This window comes from Nelusetta ayraudi, unplaced genomic scaffold, assembly GCF_046127955.1.
Source record: "Nelusetta ayraudi isolate G7.1 ecotype Tasmania unplaced genomic scaffold, CSIRO-AGI_Nayr_v1 ptg000002l, whole genome shotgun sequence".
In the NCBI taxonomy this organism is placed as follows: domain Eukaryota; kingdom Metazoa; phylum Chordata; class Actinopteri; order Tetraodontiformes; family Monacanthidae; genus Nelusetta; species Nelusetta ayraudi.
Window position 1 is genome coordinate 2048951 of NW_027466052.1, and position 21228 is coordinate 2070178.

Sequence of the window (21228 nt, forward strand, 5' to 3'; positions counted from 1 at the left end):
CAAGAAGAAAAATAAATGGCAAAGTCTGTCAAAATGAAACCAGAGTCACAGTTTTATTAGCCAATAAAAACAGACGGCGGGAAGTGGCTATGTACAGCGGAGGGGCATGCAGAACACCAGTCGCCGCGGGGGGAGGCCCGCGCGTTAGGAGGCGTGGTCGTGGCGATACTGAGGCTCGCCGGCGAAGCCCTGCCGCTCGCCGCGGATGACGCTCTGGACGAGCCACTCGGCCGACACCAGCGGCACGTCCTGAGACGCCGCCCACCTCTGCAGCGGCGGCGGGCAGGCGCCGTCCGTCACCACCACGTCGTACCTGCCGGCGGCGGGAAGCTCTGAGAGAGAGTGGGGGGTGGGGGGTGGGGAGTGAAGGGGGAAGGGAGAGGTCAGCTAGGGGTGAGGGGGTGGATGAATCTTTTAGGCCAGCGGTTTTCAAAGTAATATGCATATGTTTTTTTTGAAAATATCAGCATGCACTGATAAAGACGATTAAAATGTTTTAAAAAAAAAAAACATGTTTATGAACGTATAAACATGTAAGATCTTTAAAATAACACAGATGTGAATGGCACGCAGACACGTGGAACATACAAAGCAATAACAGTAATAATAATAATAATAATAATAATAATAATGGGGGTGGGGTTGACTCACTGTCCCACACTTTGAAAACCGCTGTTTTTAGGGTACTACACACACAGGTACAGGACGGTAAGAAAACACGGTGGAGGAGAGGCAGGTTTAAGGCTCGTCATTCCAGGCTTCTCTACAACCGAGTATTCAACTGGCACGGGCTTCAGGAGGACGATGTTAGCTGGTTTTCTTTCGAGTGCGCACTACCAGATGGAAGTTTACGTTCAATGTTGACGACGTTTTGCCTCATCCCAAAGGCGAAACGTCTTCAAGGTCGAAAATAAATGTCCTTCCATTCTTTGCAGCCAAGGATGAATCAGACTTCTGGAGCTCCAAAATTCTGATTTCTTGGCTCAGTTCTTTTAATTTTCCCATGATTGCAAACAAGGTAGCAGAGTGTGGTGAGGTGTGGCCCTGAAATACACCACTAGGTGTCCTGCAACGTACCTGCACCGTCGTCGCCGTCTGTTCGGTAGTGCTGCACCGAAGAGGCTCCGCCCAGGGTGGTCAGCTGCGCTAGGAGCTCCGCCTGCTCCTCCAACGCCAGCAGGAGGCGCAGGGCCTTGAAGGGGCTGCGGCGGGCGTGCCTGAGTGTTGTGGGGGGGGGGAATCAGGGAGAAGGAGAAGAAGAAGAAGAAAGAGGAATGGGATGTTAACAATTAATCGTTGATTAACAATTAATCGATTAAATCAAATTAGTCACAATGAATTAAACATTTTTAACACTTTTTTGTTAAATGGCATGCTGTATACCTAGAACAAGTTACTTTTAAACTTGGAAAAAAAGTTGAAATGTTACCCATTAGAAGTCAACTTAAAGTCAGAGGATAAATGTTTAAGTTATTTTTAATTTTTCTACTGTTACTGTGACCAATGTAAAAATGGGTCACTTTGGACCCTCAACATTATTTAAGAGTTAAATAACACATTTTTCATTGTGAAATTCAGGTTCTCATGAAAAATCAGCACTTATTAATTAATAGTTTAATTAATGAATTAATCGATAATTTGTAACCCTAATTTCTATTTATTTATCTGTCCACGGGGATTGCTGTGTTCATCATGTCACATGTCGGTCTGTCTGTTCAGTGTTTTTTTTATGCGAATGAGAACACAGCCTATTTGCACCTGTAGCATTTTAAATTGCACCTCGAGGGACAAAAAGTATTTTTGAACTGAATTGGCTGGGAGGACATCATCGAGTCAGCGATTGTAAAATCATCAATAAGTACAAGACGTTGGATTTTGACAACCACCAGTGGTTTTTGGATATCTGTCTCGTCTTCAAGGTTGTGAATGGACAAACTAACCTCTTCACGATGACAGGACTTCATCAAGATGTTCCAGAGTGAACGCCTGAGCACTGAATAGAGGAGATTGCGATGCACAACGTCGCAGTACTAAATTTAGCCACGCGGTGGCGTCTATGAGCGGAGCCCGGTCTTTGAACGCCACTGCCAGCTCATGTTAGAAAGTGTGACAGTGACACCACCTTTAAAAAGACCCTTAAAGAGTCAAAACAGGCAGGGAACCACCAAACCTACAGTATATGTGATTCAGGACTTGGTTCACGAATGGTTTGCTACCATTCGCAATGTAGTAACTGTCCGCATGTTAACACCGACGCTGGCTGCTGACATGTTGACTGACGTGCCCCGACCTGAGCAAATAAAGAGCGGTGACGGCGAACTGGCTCCTCCTACCACTCGACGATGGCCTGGTCCGGCGCCACGCCGGCAGGCAGCAGGTAGTTCCTGTAGTTGAGCAGCTTGTTTTCTTTGCAGCAGTCGCGCACCCACAGGTGCGACACGCACGGCACGCCGCTGGCCAGGCACAGCAGGTACTTCATGGTGCGACAGTGCTGGTCGGCGATGAGCAGGCTCTGGTAGGCCGCCTTACACTGAGAGAGAGAGAGAGAGAGAGAGAGAGAGATTTGCTGGTTGCTTGTTTGTCCGTATACCTAATTAATAATAAATCTAGCCATCTTTCCATCAACAGAGTCACGTGAATAGTGCAATTCATCTGTGCAAATCTCCTAGGAGTCCACCTGGACAGGTTACCGAGCGGCTCAGGTTTGTCAGATGAGCTGGAACTGAGCAGTTTGTCAAACAGACTCAACAACGGCTGTTGGGAAACTCTGCGTGGGGCTGTGCAGCCGTGCCAGAAATTCACCTGCTCCTCATTGAAGTCGGGCAGGACGAAGCCTCCTCCTGCCTCCAGCTGGGACTCAGTGTACGCCCTGTTGTACGGCCCCGTCTGCACGTACTCTGTGTAGGGAGAGAGTGAGAGAGAAATAGAGTGTGAGCGAGAGAGAGAGAGAGAGAGTGTGTGTGTGTGTGTGTGTGTGTGTGTGTGTGTGTATATGTGTATGAGATTGAGAGAGACATAAGGGAAAATGATTGGCCGAGGCGGAGCTACATGGTGGCCAGTAGTGGGCCCTACAGAGTATCTGGACAGTATAACTATGTCATTGTTTTGGAATGTTCCAATGAAAACAAAAATAGATTCATATTTTCACAAAGGAATCATTATTGTCCTCTCCAATTTTTCATATAAGAAACACAATGAATATCTTGTTAAGTTACATATACAGCATGGTAAAAAAAAAATTGTGATTAATCGCGAGTTAACTCAGGATGTTATGTGATTAATCACGATTAAAAATTTTAATCGACTGACAGCTCTTATATACATTTAAAATGAATAACATATTTCTGACTTGGAGATGGACCTGGATTTTGTTCTTGGTGGCAACAAGACACTTACAGAAGTTTAATGCAGCACTAACCCTGATCCAAGGACAGGAGGAGCAAGCTGATACAGTAGCTTCACTATTAATATTAATATTGGTGAAGATTTGCTGCTACCAATTCATAGAAATGGTGACAGGCCGACTATTTTGAGGTCACAGGGAAAACATTTAATGAGCACAGCAAAAAACTGCACCAGTAATTGGGATGAAAAGGTATCCATTTATCATTTATCGGCCACGCCCCCTGCATGGGCTCCGCCCACTGATGGCTGGTAGCGTGCCCCGCCCTCCCTCACCTTCGTCCTCATCGCTGCTCAGCCTGTTGGTCAGCCGGTCGCTGCCGCACGAGACGGTCAGCATGAAGGCGAAGCCCATGAAGAGCGATGCATTGTGGGGCAGCGGCCCGTGGGTGTCGGCCACCAGGCCAGGCTGAGCGGGGAGGTCGGCGCCGCTGCCCGAGGTGTTGCACAGGGCGAGGCGCTGAGCTGCTGAACGACAGGGAAGGGGGCGTGAAAATCAACACCTGACTCAGAATGGCAGCACGTGCACACACACATGCACACACACACACACACAAACACACAAATGTGAGTCAGAGAAATGTGGTTGTAGCCTCCACCAGTGAAGTGACACCCCAACCGTGACACTACTGCCATTTAAAGATCATTACCGGTCTCCGTCTCAGCAGCAGAAGCAGAAGCAGCAGCAGCAGCAGCAGGGGGCGCCGCACTGCAGCACTGAAACATCTCAGTGTCGCGGTTGAGTGCGAAGAAATTATTGCGCGACATAGCGCCGAATCGCACAAATAAAAATAAAATAAAAACACATTTCAACAAAATTCTTTCAATCGTCACATTCTCCCACTGGCAAAACCAAAGGATGCAAATGGTGCATCAGTCAGTGCAGATCAGCTGGTCACCAGAGGGACACACCTGGGCCAACCAACGCAATGTCAATAACACAGAATTTGTGCAATTTTCTCAAAACTTAATTAGCAGATAAAACTCTTCAAAGTGTCTAACCCCCCCTTCTCCCCAGTCCCCGTTTGAACCCCAATAGAAAACAGTCATGGTCAAACAACTGACACTGACTGAAATCTTAAAGTCCTCGTGTCTAAGAGTCACAGTCAGACTTACAAAATGTGTAGGTGCAACCAGGAAGCAGGAACTTTAGCGTCACCCTGCAAATATTTTCATTTCATCCAATGTTCCCCCGAACCGCCAAACGAGAAATGATATGCGCGCACACACACACACACACACACACACACACACACACACACACACACACACACACACACACACACACACACACACACACACACACACACACACACACACACACACACACACACACACACACACACACACACGGAGCAATACAGACGACTCATCAAGGTACACCTGCTGTTGCTGATGATGAGAAGACTTCACAGTGATGACTAAAACTGTACATATGAATTTTTATGCCAACAGATGACGAGAAATATTAAGTTGAGCTTAAAATCTGAGACATTTAAAATTAGCTAAAAACCTTAAAAAAAAATGTACTTATAAAACCTTTTTTGGACTTAAAAAAACAAACAAAAAAACAATAAAAAATCTACCCAAGCAATAAAAACTGGATTTCTTCTTTTAGACTAAGAAGACAGATCTGAGTTATATATATATATATATACAAAATGAGCAGACGCCAGTGGAGTGGTGACCTCCACTGTGACCAGCAGGAGGCGCTGTCAGGAGGTTGGTGAGCGTCTCTCTGTACCGGCTCTGGGGCCCCTGCGGCCCCGCTTGGCCGGCGTGCTGCTGCTGCCTCCGCCGCCGCCGCCGCCATCTTCCTCCTCCGAGCTCATCAGCTTCCTCTTGCCCGAGGGGCCGGGGGCGGGGCTGCGGTTGGGGGTGGAGCCACGGCTGGGAGCGGTCTCGGTGGCCACGCGGCGCCGCCTCTTCCCCTCCACCAGGTTGTCTGCGGAGAGAGCGTCACAGACACGTGTGGGTACGAGCGGCCGCTGCCAAGAGCTGAAGCTCGGTGGCGGCGGTGGCGGCGGTGGCGGCGTCTCACCCAGGCTGATGTCGGAGGCCTTGGCCAGCGGCGTGCACGGCTGGTACGGCCCCAGGCTGTGCTGCTCCCTCAGCTTGTTGCCCTGCTCCAGCGACAGGATGATCGCCGTCCGCTTGTACCACTGGCACTGGCCGTCCCTCTGCACGCTGTAGGACAGCTCCTGGCCCTCGGCCTTGTGGTCCTTCACCACACCTGCGAGCGCACACACGCACACACACACACACGCACGCGCACCCACAGTGAGGCGATTGCAGGGAGTCCACGACTCAATGATTGACCCACGTGACGCTGCAGCAGGTGAGGAGGTTTTCTTCCGTCCCTCCCCTTCACCCGTCCAATCGAGACGTCGACTGGAAAGGAGGAGGAGGAGGGGCCCTTGCTGACGGTGATCACCGTCATCCATCAAGGACCACCGGGAGCACCCCCCCCTGCCACACACACACCTCTCCGAAGCTACAGGAGATCCCTCCTGCCCAGAGCCGTCACCCTGTAGAACTCTTCCCCGCTGTGTGACACATAATTGTGGAACTGGACTTTTTCTGGACTCAATGGCAAATATTGCAGCAATGGTTTACAAAACCTTGCTTACGCCTGCCTCTGCACAATTGACTTTCTTTTGCACATCTGCTCTTGTTTGTTTGTTGTCTACAGATTGACTTTAGTGTTTCTTTTAATTACTGTGATTACTGTAAAGTTTGTTTTTTTGCACTGTTTTCAGTGCTGCAACATTGTCGTTTCCCAATTTGGGATGAAGAAAGTACATCTGCTCTATTCTATTCTACAACTATGTAGTGAATTATTAGCCAAACTAAAAAAAAAATATGAATAATTGGATGGACTGGACTGCACTTCTCCAGCACCTTCACCGCAAGGTGCTTTACAAGCCCCATTGGGAGCAATTTAGGGTTAAGTGTCTTTCCCAAGGACACAACGACGGACTGGGATGGAGCGGGATTTGAACCACCAACCTTTCGGTCATTGGACAACCCGCTCTACCTCCTGAGCCACAGTCGCCCATAACTGTTGACTATATATATTTATATATTTGTTTATATATTGAGTGGACTACAGAGTGAATACTGATGTTCACTCAGAATTGGTACACTGCTACAAAATGGCACAAGCCAGGTGTGGGCAAATTACGGCCCGGGGGCCACATGCGGCCGGTTAAGCTTTTTAATCTGGCCCGCCAAACTTGAAGATATTATATTAACATTAAGTAATAAAATAACTGTATTCCATCCATTTATTCGGTGTTTTAAGAGTCATTTCAATAAAGAGCTCAATACTGTGGGGCTTCCTCGACACAGAATTTGTTGCAACGGTTTTGTTCATTTTCAACAGACATTGGAGATCCACATAGCCCGTGAAATATTTTTCGGGTGGGTCACCAAAACACTCCATCCATCTGCTCCTGCTGCGGCCCCCTCTGTCAAACTTTACAAGCCACTGTGGCCCCACCAGTCAAACGGTTTCCCCGCCCCTGAGCCAGACCGTCGCCGAGCAGTCCCACGGCCTCACTCACCCACGCTGAAGAAGTCGTCCTCCAGCAGCGCCGTCACCTCCGTCTCCAGGGGGATGGGGTCACACAGCAGGATGTCCTTGCCCGCCACTTCGCACTCGTAGCCGTCGTCGAAGCGGAGGCGGAACCGCTGCTCGCCGGCGTCTCCCACGATGCGGCCAGAGTAGAAGTATCCGTTGGAAGACCACTTGGCCACCACGCGCAGGCCCACGAAGCTGCTGCCAGGAGAGCAGCCGTCGTCCTCGGTCGACCGGAGGGAGTCCGAGTGGGCGGGGAGCTCGCCGTCGCTGGGGCTGCTGGGAAGGCGCGGCAGCGGCAGCGGCGGCGGCGTGCGGCCAAAGGGCTCGTCCTCCGAGGACGACGGCGGCTGGTCGAGGGCGCCGAGCCGCTGCGCCGCCAAGGCGCTGCCTCTGCTCGGACAGAGAACAGAGTCTGTTCAGCGGAGTTACGGCTTTTAAAAAGGTCAGAAGAGCAACAGGAAGAGAAGCTAAGCGAAAAGAAATACATGGATTAAAAAAAAAAGTACTCTGTAGATGTATGGATAGCCTGTGTTCATCTTAGTGCACTGCGACACTGCATCCTGGGTGTGAACGCGGCTCCCAGTCAGTGTGAACAAACTCACTGTCTTATTTAGTTTTGTTTGGCTTGATAAATATACCCTTAGTTTGATCATAATATTTAGCACTATTTGAGTTAATGTGGATTATTAATTCTTTTATTTTGAAGGCATTTTATAGCTCTGGAAAACTAGGTTTTCTATATTTATGGGTCTGCTAAGCATAGGGGGCAGCACTGGGAAGGGTTATTGTTTATTACCAGGGCAAGAGGTAAACTGTTCATTTGTTTTAAATAGAATAATAAATCAATAAAAAACTTAAATTCCTTGCATGGACAGTGGACTCTGATGTATCCCTGCGCGTTGGATTTGATTTTGATTAATTCAATTTTGTTAGTTCTGTTTGTTTATTAAGGACAAAAGCAAAGAAAAGGACAAATGGCCACTACACACACACAAACAACACTGTCGCACTGTGGCCACATATCGGTAGCATTCCATCTAACAGACCTCAAAAACCAACAGCGAGCATATGTGCACACATTCATGACTGATTAATTTAGGTTTGGATATTGTGAGTGAGAAGTGAGTGAGAAGGAAAATTAAAAAGAGTGAAAAAGCTACGTTGCGAGTGATGTTAGCAAAGCGGGGGCGGGGGGGACTCACCTGGACAGGAAGGAGCGGGACGGGGGCCGGCCCCTCCTGGCCCTTCCTCTGGGGCTCAGTGGGGTGAGGGCCTGGGAGCCCGGGTGGGCGTGGCCTCTGTCTGTGGGGCCTGCTAGGCCCGCCCTCTGACCCCTGTGGCCCCTCTGTTGGTGCCCGCCTCCCCTCCTGGGACTGCAGACACACACAGAGGAGCCGGTCAGGTGGCGCACAAAGGGACCCGGGGCTCACCACTAACAGAGGACACTGAGCGCCCCCTACTGGTGGCGGAGGAGGTGCGGTGGCGGAGGCTTACTTTGGCTGCGACTGAATTCAGGGTCTGCATCGGTCTAGCCTTCGGCGTATTTCCTGGTTGCGTCACCGCCGTTGCCTACTGCTGGCCAACCTCGGAAGTGACGTTTTTATAGCATCAAGCTAACCATTACTCAGCATTAACAGTCCCATATTTTAACTGAATTTTGGGGTTTTGGTTTAACATATATGACGTAGGATGTTCAAATAAGTAAAAACTTAATATTTTATGTGAAATTTGAATACTTAAATGTATATTTCGTGTCTTTGCCAGTAGGTGCCGCCATTTCAGCTGACTTCCCATGATCCCAGGATGCTTTGCAGACACGGGAGGCCGCGAAGCATAGGAGCGGTGCATCCTAAAAGGAGGACGCCTTCGAAGGGCTGATTTGGAGCATCCTTTGAATTCTAGTGAATTGAGACAGGCATTCGTGCAGTGTGACGTAACTGGCCTTCAAATGCAGGCTTCGGAGGCTGCAGACCCTGACTCAGAGGCGCTGAGGTGGACAGCGTCAGACAGTCAAAGAGGAAGTGAGACAGTCCAGATACGGCAGCAGAGAAACGACAGGGTTAAAGGAGGAGAAGTCTGATAGGCCGAAGGGGCGCGAAGGAGGAGGAGCGGGGAGGAGGAGGAGGAAGAGGCGGCGTTACCTGAGAGACGCGGCTCCTCTGCTCGGCGGCATCACAAAGTGTGGCCTGTGGGAGGCACCGCTGCTGCTGGTGCCCCCGGAGCTGTGCTGCAGGCTGGAGGCTTTGGACGACAAGGAGCTGACGTCGGCCAGGTCGCCCGACGTCATCGAGCTGTTCCCCGTGCGACACGGCGAAATGTCGCTGTCCAACACCTGGCAGTCCACCACGGGCTCCTCGCTCTCCTGGAAACACCCAGCGACAGCAACAACACGGCGTCACGCTCTAGACCAGGGCTGGGCAACAACGGGTTCTACACTGTGACCGAGGGGGCCCAAGATATGTTTTCCCTCCTATGAAGGTGGATTGCCAAAACACTCCATCCATCTGCTCCTTCTTCTGCTCCGGCCCCTCCGTCAAATTTTCCAATCCATTGCGGCCCGCCAGTCAGAAGGTTTGCCCACCAGTGCCGGCCCTAAGCTGACCGGAGTGGAAACCTGCTGGTTACCTGCGACACTTTGCGCTCCACCTCTTTGCCGTCCTCATAGTAGACGTCGGTGATGATCCGCGTGACGGTGGTCCGGACTTCCTGGACAGTGCGCACGTGCCTGCGGTGGGAGGGGCCTGCCGTCCTCTTGGAGGAAGGAGACTCTCGCTCGCCCTTCGAGGCAAAAAAACAACAACAACAGAGTCAGGCAAGGCGCCAGGCGTTTGCCGAGTGGAGCACGGCTACATTCACCAGGTGACCCTGGAGGTCCGACAATTTGGAAGTCTGTTACCCGGCCGGCTGGAGAATGTGGCGGTGGTGGCGGCGGCAGCTCGAAGCTGGTCTGCTGAGAGATGGACCGCTGCTGGAGCTGTGGCACAGAGACAGGGCCGAGAGAGGGATTAGCACCAGCGAAGCCTCCACACAACCCCAGAAAATGGGACTGGAGCCGAAATGTTACAATAAAACTTATTTATTTTGAATTCAATCCTTAAAAATCCCATTAAACCATGGGACTTCTTGATGCAAAAGAGAACTTTGTACGGTTGACCACTGCCAGTGAAACTTGCCAGTCAAGTAGCAGTAACAGTAGAATAATATTTCTATCATCTATTAAAATGTTATGTTACAGATATTATGACCAGTTAAAGATGTGAAAATAAGGGGATTTTTCACAGCGAGCAGTGATTTAATCTGGTCTAGCAATGAATTGATAAACACATATATTTGATCGAACTGAATCAGATGTGAGCCTACAGATAAAGCTATGTAAAGCTACAGATTTAGCTTTTGTTTAAGGGTCCCATAATTGTTACATTCCATTTTACCAATATTTTATCATAATGATTAGTGTCTCTGTCCAAAGGTTCATCTTTATTGCTATAATTATTGTGGAAACACCTCTAGCAGGGTAAGGAGCGAATGTGGGCTCTGCCCTCTGAGACTGCCTTGTTCCTGCCACTAGTCAATCAGGACCCAGGAACTTCCTGGGTCTCAGACCTCACCTTGCTGGACGGGACGGAGACCCTCGTCCTGGCGTCCTTCCTGTTCGGGGTCACTGGTTCTGGAGCTCCGGCGGCTCCTGGTCCATCCAGCACCTTTGGAACCTCGAGCGGCCGCTGCTGCTGCTGCTGCTCTGACAACGCTTCCTGCTGCAGGGCGTCCAATTGGCTGTTGGGGAGACTGCAGCATCCCAGCGAGGACGCCTGGGAGCTCTGCAGTGGCGAGGAGGCAAACGACTCCTCCCTGCAGAGAGACATTTCCCTCGGTCAGACAAACTCACATTCGTTTTCAATAGAGGTTGCGTTCAAAACCGTAATCTAATCTATGTCGCTGCAGGCAATACCAGTGCGCAACCCATTCACAACAACTGCGTACTGGCTGCGTAGCTTGCGTGGAGTTGGCTATGCATCAGGATCGCTTGTCCTTTTCAGCTTTATTTATTTAATGCCATTGTAAAATCCCTCCTGCACTTTATTGAGTGTTGTGTAAAAATATGTTCAATTAAAATATTTCAATCCAATTTAAACATTCAGCTTGTTTCTAATGTCTACAGGTAACCAAGCAGTTCAAACTTAGTGAACAAGAAACTTTTTTGAAACCCTATTTTGAAGTTTTATGGCCCCCGAGCACTGCGGGAGGCGCCCTTTATTTTTCTGAATGAAGACAGACCGACAGAGTTTCAGAAAACGTATTTCATAATGTGATAATAACAGAAAGATTTACAGACAGCAGCAACAGTCACGACATTTTTTGGATGTTTTTTTTTTTTTTTTTACTTATTTGTATCCTGACTGATAATCTGAGTCACAATGTATAGAAAAATGTTTGCCATTTGCTAAAATCCCTTAAAATACCAACAGATTTAATTCTATAGAAGACTAAGGACACAAAGTTCTGCTAAGGACTGGGATCCTGGTGACAGGAGTGTGTTACCTGACAGCTGTGGCGTCTTCCTGCTGCTGTTGGTGGACCTCCCTGACGCGGCTAAACACAGACGGACTGCTGCTGGGACGACACGCATCAGTCAGCAAACACTGTTTTAATCACCTTGAACTGATCATTGGACCAATATTGTGGATGGAGTCACAGACAGCTAAAGCAAACATGGAACCCACTTTAAGGGCATTTTTGCACAGGCGGGGTTTAGAGTTTGTCTTTGTTCTGAAGCAATCTCTGTGTGGAGGGTTTAGGCTGCTTTCAAGATGTATTTATTTGGAGCTACTCTGTCTGAAGCCGCGTTCAGACTGCCAGACAAAATCCGATTTTTAGCCCATCCAGACTGAAACCGGATGGCTCTTTTGTAGTCTGACAGTCACAGATCGCACAAAATCCGATTTGGATTGAAACCACCTTCGGGAGGCAGACAGAAGAAGTAGAAAACGGCAGCCCCTGGACAGAGGAGGAAACTCATTGGCTCGTCAGTCTGTGGGGGCGATACAGTAGCTCCATTCAAGCCAAGCTCCAGCAACAAGTGCCGCTGTTGCAATTCCGACATCGTCGCTACAGCAACCTGTCGGATGGGTCAATAATGTGGCCCAGTCTGAGCAGAGCCAGATCTCATTTGGACACTTGCTAAAACACAGTGTGGACAGTCAGCCTGAAAAATCCGATCCGAGAAGGATTCTGATTGGAATCAGATTCGCCTGCAGTCTGAACGCAGCCATATCGTCTCACATTAAACTGGGCCTTGGTGCAAAAAAGGGGTTTGGGGGGCCGCTGCCATAAGGGGACGCCTGGATTGTTGTGAACGGTGAGTGGAGAGAAGCTGCTGATGTGTTCACCTTGGCACAGCAACGGCAGCATCCTGCACACCAGCTCCGCCCTCCGGGGACAACGTGGGCTCTGACGTAGGGAGCAGAAACAACACAAGACACGCCGATGTCAACTCCTCAGGAGACGCCAATGCCACCTGGTGCGTGTGCGCCTGAGAACAAGGTAAGGTAAGCGTTGCTCACTCTGCAGGCTGAAATGGTCCGAGTTGACCTCCTCCACCGGAGTCACCAGCTTCATGCGCAGGCTCAGCTTCCCGTCGGCGTCGCCCTTCCCCTCCACGCCGTCGGCGCCGTCCGCCGCCGTGACGCTGCTGGCCGCGGGGACCTCGGCCACGCCGTCGGACTTCTCGGAGAAGGACGAGATCTCTGAGGAGGCGACCAGGAGGCCCAAGGTCACAGCGGCGTTAGATTGATGAGCAATTAAACAAGCAGGTGAATGAAAGGACGAGAGGCGGGGCGTCGGCGAGGTGGCAGAGCTCTCGGGACCCACCGATGGGAGTGCTGTGCCTCAGCGTCCTTTTCAGCTGGGGGAAGAGAGGGGGCGTGGCCCCAGCGGCAGGGCCAATCAGCTCGCCGTCTTTCGGGAGAGTGAAGTGGAAGGAGATGTCTGCAGGAGACGGTGAGACGCTCAGACCACACACACAGATTCAAGACTACGACTGCAACTCCTGCACTGGAGCTGCTTCACGTTATTTACTGACAATCTGCAAATTCAAATCACAATTAGGGCTGCAATGATTAGTTGACCTCATCCATTATGTTGACAGCATAAACTCGTCGCGTTATCGTTATTGTTAATTGCCGAATGATAAAATCACACTCCGGCCGCTACATGCTCTTTTGTACCTGCAGTGCAGCACTGAGCACAGAGGGTGGCAGTGTCACTCGCTGTTTACATCCTGCAAAAAATGAAGAAGACGGCTCCCTCTCTGAAAAAGCTTATTAACTCCGACTCAAAGTTTCTAAAGTTTAGGAATATTTCATAGGAAATTAAGCAGCGAAACGCGACAGGTGCAAACTCTGTGAAGCTCACCTAGCATTCCAAGGTAGCACTGCGGCGATACGCCAACACCTTGAAGGTGAATTACAGCCCCTGTCAACACTAGCGTTTATACTGAATTGAAACACTCTACCACTTATCAACTGTGTTATTTAGGCCATATTAATTCGTTATTCAAGTTGTAAGAAATTTGTTTCAGGTATTTAACTGTGATAAACATCGCATATAACCTTTAAATCGTGAATCAATATACCTAGGATATTTTACATTGAAAAATATATGTCACAGATAAATGCTTTGTGTGTCATTATTTTGATATGTGTGTATTAAAACGTATGTTGTCAGTACAAGAGTATAACACGAGTGTGGAGATTTAAGCAAGTTAGGTTAAACAGAAGTCCAAAACAAGTGGTGAAAATACAGAAGATAATCGTGACTAATCGATTAATCGAAAAAATAATCGATGATTAGAACAACAAAAATAATTGTTAGCTGTAGCTCTACTCACAATTGATCGTATTAATTAATTTTCAGTTCTGCAATGGCAATTTATTGAAGACTCTGGTGGCAAACAGGAAGTCGGCTCACCTCCGGAGCTGTCGCTCAGACTTTTATCCTTCAGGCCTTCTGGTTCCGGCACCACCCTTTTACTCTGCGACGACCCATCGGACGTGTCCATCTTCTCCTCCACCTGGGACTTGTGGCCGTTCGCAGCGACTGCCTGCGGGCCTGCGATTGGCTGAGAGTTGTTGGTCTTGACCCGCCTCCTGACGTCTTTCTGAGGGAGCTGGGACCCTACCTCGCTGTGCGCCAGCATGACGACACTGTCCACATCCCCGTCTTCGCCACCCTCCTCCACTGGCTCCAGGGACAAGAGCTGGCTCTGAGAGAGAACCAAGGCCAGTCCTGAGGACCCGCCTCCCCCTGTGCTCTCCTCCTCCACCTCCTGACTCTTCTCCTCCACCTCCTGACTCTTCTCCCCCTCTTCCTGGCTCTTCTTCTCCTCCTCCTGGCTCTTCTCCTCCTCCTGCAGGCCCTCCCCCTCTTCCATCTCCTCTTCCACAGTGTCACTGACGGTCCGGCGGTCACCACCAGTCTTGGTCATGGGAGCGGGCGCCTGGCAGATCATGGACTGGGAGGCTGAACTGCAGGGGGCGCTGCTGAGCGGCGTCTCCTCAACGCAGCTGTTGGAGGTCAGATCTGACGAGCCAGACCTGGGCAAAGATGAGGGTGTCGCGCTACTCCCACTGCCTTTCACATTCACATTTTCTGCATTCAAAGTTGCCTTTAGCGACGGCGCGGACGGCTCGCTCCCTGTGCGTATCCCACAATGCTTTGGGGCCTCTGATTTGTGAGTGTGCGGGGTTTGTGAGTCAGAGGGGACGCTGTTGCTCCTCTGATCTTCACCGGCGGGTGGATCCTCCTCCTCCTCCTCCTCCCCCTCGTCTATCTGCGTGGCCTGGCTGTCGTCGGCGCAGTGCTGCGAGTTTGGCCCGAGGGCGGCGCTGTTCTGAGTATTGACAGAGAGCTGCATCGGCGACATGTCCATTGTGAACCCACGTTGGGATAGAGTTTCCTGCGCAGACAACTTGTTTTTCTTCTCAGCCTGCTTCGTGGCCTCCTGACTCTGTGTCAACCCAAACACATCCTGACAGAAAAGGCCCAAAAGAAGAGTAAGCAAAGAGATACGGTAACAGTGAACTACTGGCACTGATGTGGCATCATCGTAATAATGCTAAACGACTGATCTATCCTTTTTGTTTGGATTTCTGTCTATACACGTGCCAACCAGCAGAGGGAAGCCAGGGTGCTTCTATTTTCATGTTATCCAGCCTTTCACACACAGTAATGACGGTGTTTATTAATATTTTTCATCTAAATTAAAATGAACTTGTGAAAATGTTGCATAACAAAGGTAAAAATAAACTTTTTTTTCCCCATTTATTGCTTAGTTTAAATGTTTTAATACTTTCCAAATATCCCCACCCCACCCCCCCACGTCCCCGCCCTCCAGGCAATTTTAACAAAAGATTAAACTTCAGTCTTGAAGCTGTCAGCCGACTGGTTAAAATGATGATGAAATCAGGAGGATGCATACGTGAGAGAAGTCAGGCTGGGACGGCACGCTCAGCATTTCGTCCAGAGCAAAACCAGGGGAATTCTGGGATGCGGGGGTTGAGGCTGAGGGGAGTGGCTTGGGGTCCGCTGACTCCTCCCTCTTGACCACCTGGTCCTCCGGGGACAGCGACGTGTCCATCGGCTTGTCGGGACCTGTCAACACAGACGAAGGTGAGCTGCGTCCACTGGACGGCCGCCACCTCTGTTCACGGCGGGAAACTGGCTCACCGCGTTGACTCTCGGCTGCAGTCGGGGAACTGGGCACAATCAAGGGGGTGTCGGGGACGTCCTCCTGGGAGGGAGCCACATAGTCCACGGAGCTCCTGGTAAACAGTGCAGATGATCTGTTCACGACTGAAGGTCCCAGGTGATGAGAAATAATTACTGCATTTCAACATCAATCTGGATCTATGGCGGTTAAATAATTAAAAGTCCATCTTTCCTTCTTCTGCCCGCGTCTCAAAAAAGCTCAGTTCTGAAAATTCAGCTCACTGTGATGTCACAAAGGGCACTTTTTCCTCCCCAAGGGCTAGTGGCCACATCTCTAAATAACACATGGAAGGTCCAATAAACTTCAGTTTTAGCAAAAGGCTGTTGTCTGTCTGTCTCTCTCTCTCTCTCTCTCTCTCTCTCTCTCTCTCTCTCTCTCTCTCTCTCTCTCTCTCTCTCTCTCTCTCTCTCTCTCTCTCTCTCTCTCTCTCTCTCTCTCTCTCTCTCTCTCTCTCTCTCTCTCTCTCTCTCTCTCTCTGAACACATCTGACGACGGGCAGAATATTACTCTTTCATTACGAGGCAGCTTTGGCTTCACTTACTGGGAGAGACTCTGCTGCACCAGTGTACCCTGTCCTGACAGGTGCAGCAGGTGGAGGGAGCGAGCCGGCGTGGGCACTACAGGCTGCTCAGGTTCTGACACGGTGCTGTCCACTGTAGAGGCTGAGAGGAGAGGAGAGGAGAACACACACACACACACACACACACACACACACACACACACACACACACACACACACACACACACACACACACACACACACTTTACTTCTCCACTTGAAATTCCCTCAAAAACATTAATTAGGCATTTAGATATGTCTGAATGTTCCCATACTCATTAAGCACATCTTGAATGATTTTAACGATCGCAGAGCATTCAAGATCATTACTTCATAAAACTTATTATATTATATATATAATTGGAGTTTAATGCTGAAATCAGCAGGTGACCCCAAACTAATGAGTGGTAGTGTATGATTTCTTTTATGTTTCTTGTATCTGTATCCATACGTATCTAGTTGTGTCATGTCTAACATGACACAACAGAAAAAGGAGATAATTAGATAGAGACATTTAACCACAAACATTAAGAAACAGAAGTTCAGACTCCAGATCAGAGGAACTCAGAGAGCAGCACAGCACGAGTCCGCTCACCCGACTTGTCGCCGTCAAAGAGGTCCTCCTGCGACAGCAGCATCTGGTCGTCCTGCTGGGAAGACTGGAGGCCCTCTGAGTGCAGCAGAACCTGGACGGTTAGCTGGCGTGCCGAGGACTCAGAAGAGCTGCTGGAGCTCACCTCAGACCTGGGTGGGGGGGCAATTAGAGGTCACAACGCAGCAGCGTAAGTACAACCGCCATGAGGTTGCAGCAGCAGGAGGTGGCGCTCTGACCTCGAGGCCTTCACGTTGTCCTGACTCTCCACTGGCCGGCACTGCTGCTCCAGCACTGAGGAGAAGAAGTTGGAGGTCAGACGGTTGGGCGCCAATGTTTCGTTGAATGAGAGCGATCGACTTGAAATGGAAGACGTACCAATTTTTTCATATATGTTTTTAATTATTACTGTAATTACCATTGAGGACAAACGTGAAAAGGAGACATGATATTTTCATCTCCGATACTCACTGAGCACTTGGGCATCGTTCAAAGCACGACTGGGTTACGTGACATTTCTCGTTAAATATGCAGCAAAAACTGAAAAAGCGCACGTCGTACGCGACTTTGAAAATTCTTTTTACTAACAGGTCGTGGCGAGGGCAGCATATGGAATCACTTCCTGGTTTTAACATCTGCTGTAGCTAGGACAACTGCAGATACGTGTAAACAAAGGGAGGCATAGGATAGTTCATCCGAAACATTGGTCGGTCGTCCTCATGTACAGCCCACAAAGCAACACACTGCTTTAGCAGTGTGTTCAGGCATTCAGGCATACTTTGCAGCGGGGAGTGGTGGCGCACAGTCCAGGTAGCATGCAAGAAGAAACTCTTAGGATTTTCCTTTTTTCAACATCGTCTCGGCTAAAATATCCGATTTCGATTTGAAATGGATCAATCGCCCAGCCCTACCTACCCGACTTGGTGGCTCCTTCCTCTGGCAGAGACGCAATGAAGCCGTTGTCCCCTCTGTGACTGTTGGTGGCTTCGCTGCACAGGTCCTGACTCTGAGAGAGCTCCATCAAACTGAACTGGGAGGTTCCACCTGAGTGAACACACATCCGGGTGTGACAGACGGCTAATATTTCCTCCCTGCCAGACGCACTGCCACAGTGCCTACCATCAGGATGAACGCAGTGTGTCGTCGAATCGGCTCCTGACTCTGCGTCCGTGTCTTCCAGAGAGCACCTGGACAGACAGGGCAGAGGAAATAATAGACCCTCATCATCGTCGCCAGTCGGCCATGGGATCTGGTCCACACATCACACATACTTTTTGACTGGAGGGGGACAGACGTTCAGAACCTGACTCTCCTCCTGGGGGACGGCGCTGGGGTCGGTGGCCATCAGAACATCTGAGTAAAGAGCAACAGCACACGGCTACTGACCACTTCTAATACTTCAAACACATGATCTGTGACGCTGAAGTGGGATCTGACTGACCTGATTCTTCCTGATTGTTGCCCTGGCAGAACTCTGATTGGCTGTCAGTCTGAGAGTTTTTGCTTCCTATCGGCGAGGAAACCAGTTCCTGGAAAAGGATAATAATGATTTATAGTTCCACACATTTAAAAAAAAAAAAAAAAAAAAAACAACAACAACGTGTAAAACATTTCATGTTCGAAGAATCAGAGCAGGTTGTGAATAGTGCGGCACTGAATCAGTTTTACTCTGTGACTGACAGCAAAGAATTACAATTCTGATGAGTGCTCATGATACCCAAAGCCTGCACCTGTGTAATATCATTCCAAGGTGAGTCAGCAGCACCGCTGATGGGGAGTGAAGGTGCATCTTACCAGGACGGGGCTCCGGGCAGGAGGCTGCAGGCTGGACAGGCGGCGAGCCAACACGGCTCGGTAGCCGCTCTCAGGATCGTCCTCCAAGGCAACGCTGTCTGGCTGGGAGTCCTCCACAATCAGGCACGGATTGTCGGAATGCGGCAGACTGGAGTCCAGGTCGCTCCCTGGAGGATCCATAAGGCTGGGCCGAAGCCGGAAGTGGAGTGTGCTTTAGTGCTCTAGCAATAAAGACAGGCCATTTGGATGAACGGCCAATTGTTAGCCGCTAGCATGTTAGCTCGTTTAAGTCATAAGAAAGAACAAGCTGGCCCTCCCAATAACAACGCCTGTTGCTGCCCACTACCAGGGTGAATGGGTCTATGAACCTTCGGAACACAAGCCCGGAGCCACGCAACTGTGTTTTTAAGACGGCGACATGTTTGTCTCGTCGCCGCTGCTGCAGTAACGAGCGACTTTCACCTCCTCGCAGTCACACCTCCTCCTGCACCGGTCTGTTGCTCGCGGGGAAACACTCCGGGAAGAGATTTCATTGGTCCGATTGGTGCGATAGCTCCACGTGGGGAGCTGCTAGTAACGTGATTGGTTGAAAGGTATGCCCTTCGCTCAGAAACGAGTGCGTACCCTGTGTGCGTTTCTTCGGGTATTTTATTGAAACAAAAATTAATCACTTCATCTTCATCTCCACCATAACCATGACGAAAACGACATCTTAATTACTGTATTTGTTTTATGGTCAAGTTGGTTAAATATTTCAAACAAACGAGATATGGTTAAAGTAATCATCGATCAAAGACGCAGTCGACTCGATCGTAATTGAGCAATTTACGTGATATCCAAATATTGACTTTAAGGTGACTTTAATTTGCGGCATATATTTTTTGTTTATGAGAACTATGGCCCCTATAGACTATAGAATCAATTCTAAATACTTTCCAGTTCAGTTCATAGCACTGATGCCTCCATATCGCCTATCTCTGTCTTCTAGGCTTTAAACACAGGGCTAAATATACTGGTTTCTTGGAGGGGGAGTTTTTTTTCTTGGTGGGATAATTAAATATATTTTAAATAGTGTGAGGTTGCTCTGCTGCTCTCCTGGATGACAGGTAAATCCAATAGGCCTTTATGAACTGATGAATGTACTTGTGGCCAAGAGGAAAGAGGAAAACTCCAAGACCTTCAGAGGTCCTTAGTGGTGTTTCAGGGACCTAAAATGAGCTTAATGGGTCACCTTTCACTTCAGGTCCCCTCGGCTTATACCTCAGCATCCAAGTCTGTGTCTGTAGTTTCTGCCCTGATTCTGGATCTCAGTGGTCAGCTAGTCGTACAAGGTATAATTGCATGGGGGGATTCATTAAAACCTGGATGTGCCTTTGAAGATCATATATCTTTAAGTCCAGATTTAGACGCAGCCAGGAAGAGTTCAATGTCTCGGCTGCTGCCATTTAAATCTGGAGCTTCCATTTTGTAATGGCGTGGTGATGCTGGCAGCCTAGAGTCACCCTCCTCCTTTTCCTCCTCCTCCCTTTTTCCTCCCCAACTATTGACATCACTTTATCATCCATCATTTGACGGCCTCAGTTTCCATGGAGACACCACATTTCCTGCATCAGCACAGTCTGTGCAATTGCAGATCAAAGAGGAACCGGTGGACGGGAGGGGAAAAGCACACAACAGCAGCAGTCAGTGGACTGGGTTTTAATACATCACATCTAAACGTGAACAGCTGAATGAGTGCAAGGAAGGGCAGCCTTTAAATGCGCACCTGTTTTCATGGCTCTACCCCTGCAAGTTCATGGTCAAAGTTGGATGATTTTTAGCTGAGAGAAGCTTATCTCTGCACAGCATAGTTTGTGCTATTGTTATTTCTTCTCTGCCTGGAGTCATGTGGCGTGGCAGCAGGCCTACCTTTTGATTCACAGGAATCATCATCATCGTCATCATCATCATCATCATCATCATCATTTACAGCAGCAGCGACAGCAGCAGAGCATCGGAGAGACCTATTTCTGAATTCACCAAGGCGGCGAGGCAGTTCAGAGCCGAGCACCGGCGAGGCGACCGGAAGCAGATGCCGATCATCCTCATCTTGCTGCCGAGCTCACCCATTGACATACAGGCGTCATTTCTGCAGCTCGGGGCTGACGCACGCACGGAGGAATGCGCAGCCACGTCCCCTATCCATAAAAACCGCCTCGTCTTCAGGTGCCAGCAGCCCGCTGCACCTCCATCAGCGGCGGCATGCTAATTCCACAGACACACCGGAGGAAATAAAGCCGCTTACCTTACCAATCAATACGCCAGCCGTCCGGACGAGCCCGCTTCTATCAGCGTCCCACGTCGGTTGGATGCAGCATCATCACCATCAGCCGCTTCGTCCGTCCCCGCCCGTGTTTGGCTCTCAGTCTACAGGGTGTGAAGAACAATTTTTTTTTTTTTTTTTTTTTTTTTTTAAGCTACAAACAACGATGAGGATGGTTACACGAATATACAATTTTGTTCAAGATAATTTATAATTATTAAATTTGGAA

General features: G+C 49.4%; 1 protein-coding gene across 10 annotated transcripts; it reads right to left on the reverse strand.

The window, feature by feature from the left end:
- Nucleotides 1–28: 28 nt before the first annotated feature.
- tp53bp1 (tumor protein p53 binding protein, 1) lies at nucleotides 29–21105 on the reverse strand. 10 transcript variants are annotated; one of them, XM_076042418.1, is made up of 29 exons: nucleotides 20982–21105; nucleotides 18698–18918; nucleotides 18345–18432; nucleotides 18175–18256; nucleotides 18023–18090; nucleotides 17819–17947; nucleotides 17143–17197; nucleotides 16907–17055; nucleotides 16294–16414; nucleotides 15710–15825; nucleotides 15462–15634; nucleotides 13952–15011; nucleotides 12854–12970; nucleotides 12547–12729; nucleotides 12373–12433; nucleotides 11525–11593; nucleotides 10594–10834; nucleotides 9882–9959; nucleotides 9611–9763; nucleotides 9127–9347; nucleotides 8188–8358; nucleotides 6969–7375; nucleotides 5444–5635; nucleotides 5147–5347; nucleotides 3679–3870; nucleotides 2803–2897; nucleotides 2334–2530; nucleotides 1078–1217; nucleotides 29–332 (listed from the first exon to the last, which is right to left on the reverse strand). In XM_076042418.1, the coding sequence occupies exons 2-29, from the start codon at nucleotides 18875–18877 to the stop codon at nucleotides 145–147; spliced, it is 5127 nt and encodes a 1708-aa protein (XP_075898533.1). In that variant the 5' UTR covers nucleotides 18878–18918; nucleotides 20982–21105; the 3' UTR covers nucleotides 29–144. The 10 variants fall into 10 exon arrangements, with proteins under 10 accessions (XP_075898533.1, XP_075898443.1, XP_075899140.1 ...); XM_076042328.1 differs by lacking the exon at nucleotides 20982–21105 and adding an exon at nucleotides 19066–19200; XM_076043025.1 differs by lacking the exon at nucleotides 20982–21105 and having other exon boundaries at nucleotides 3679–3867; nucleotides 15710–15804; nucleotides 18698–19190.
- Nucleotides 21106–21228: the final 123 nt, after the last annotated feature.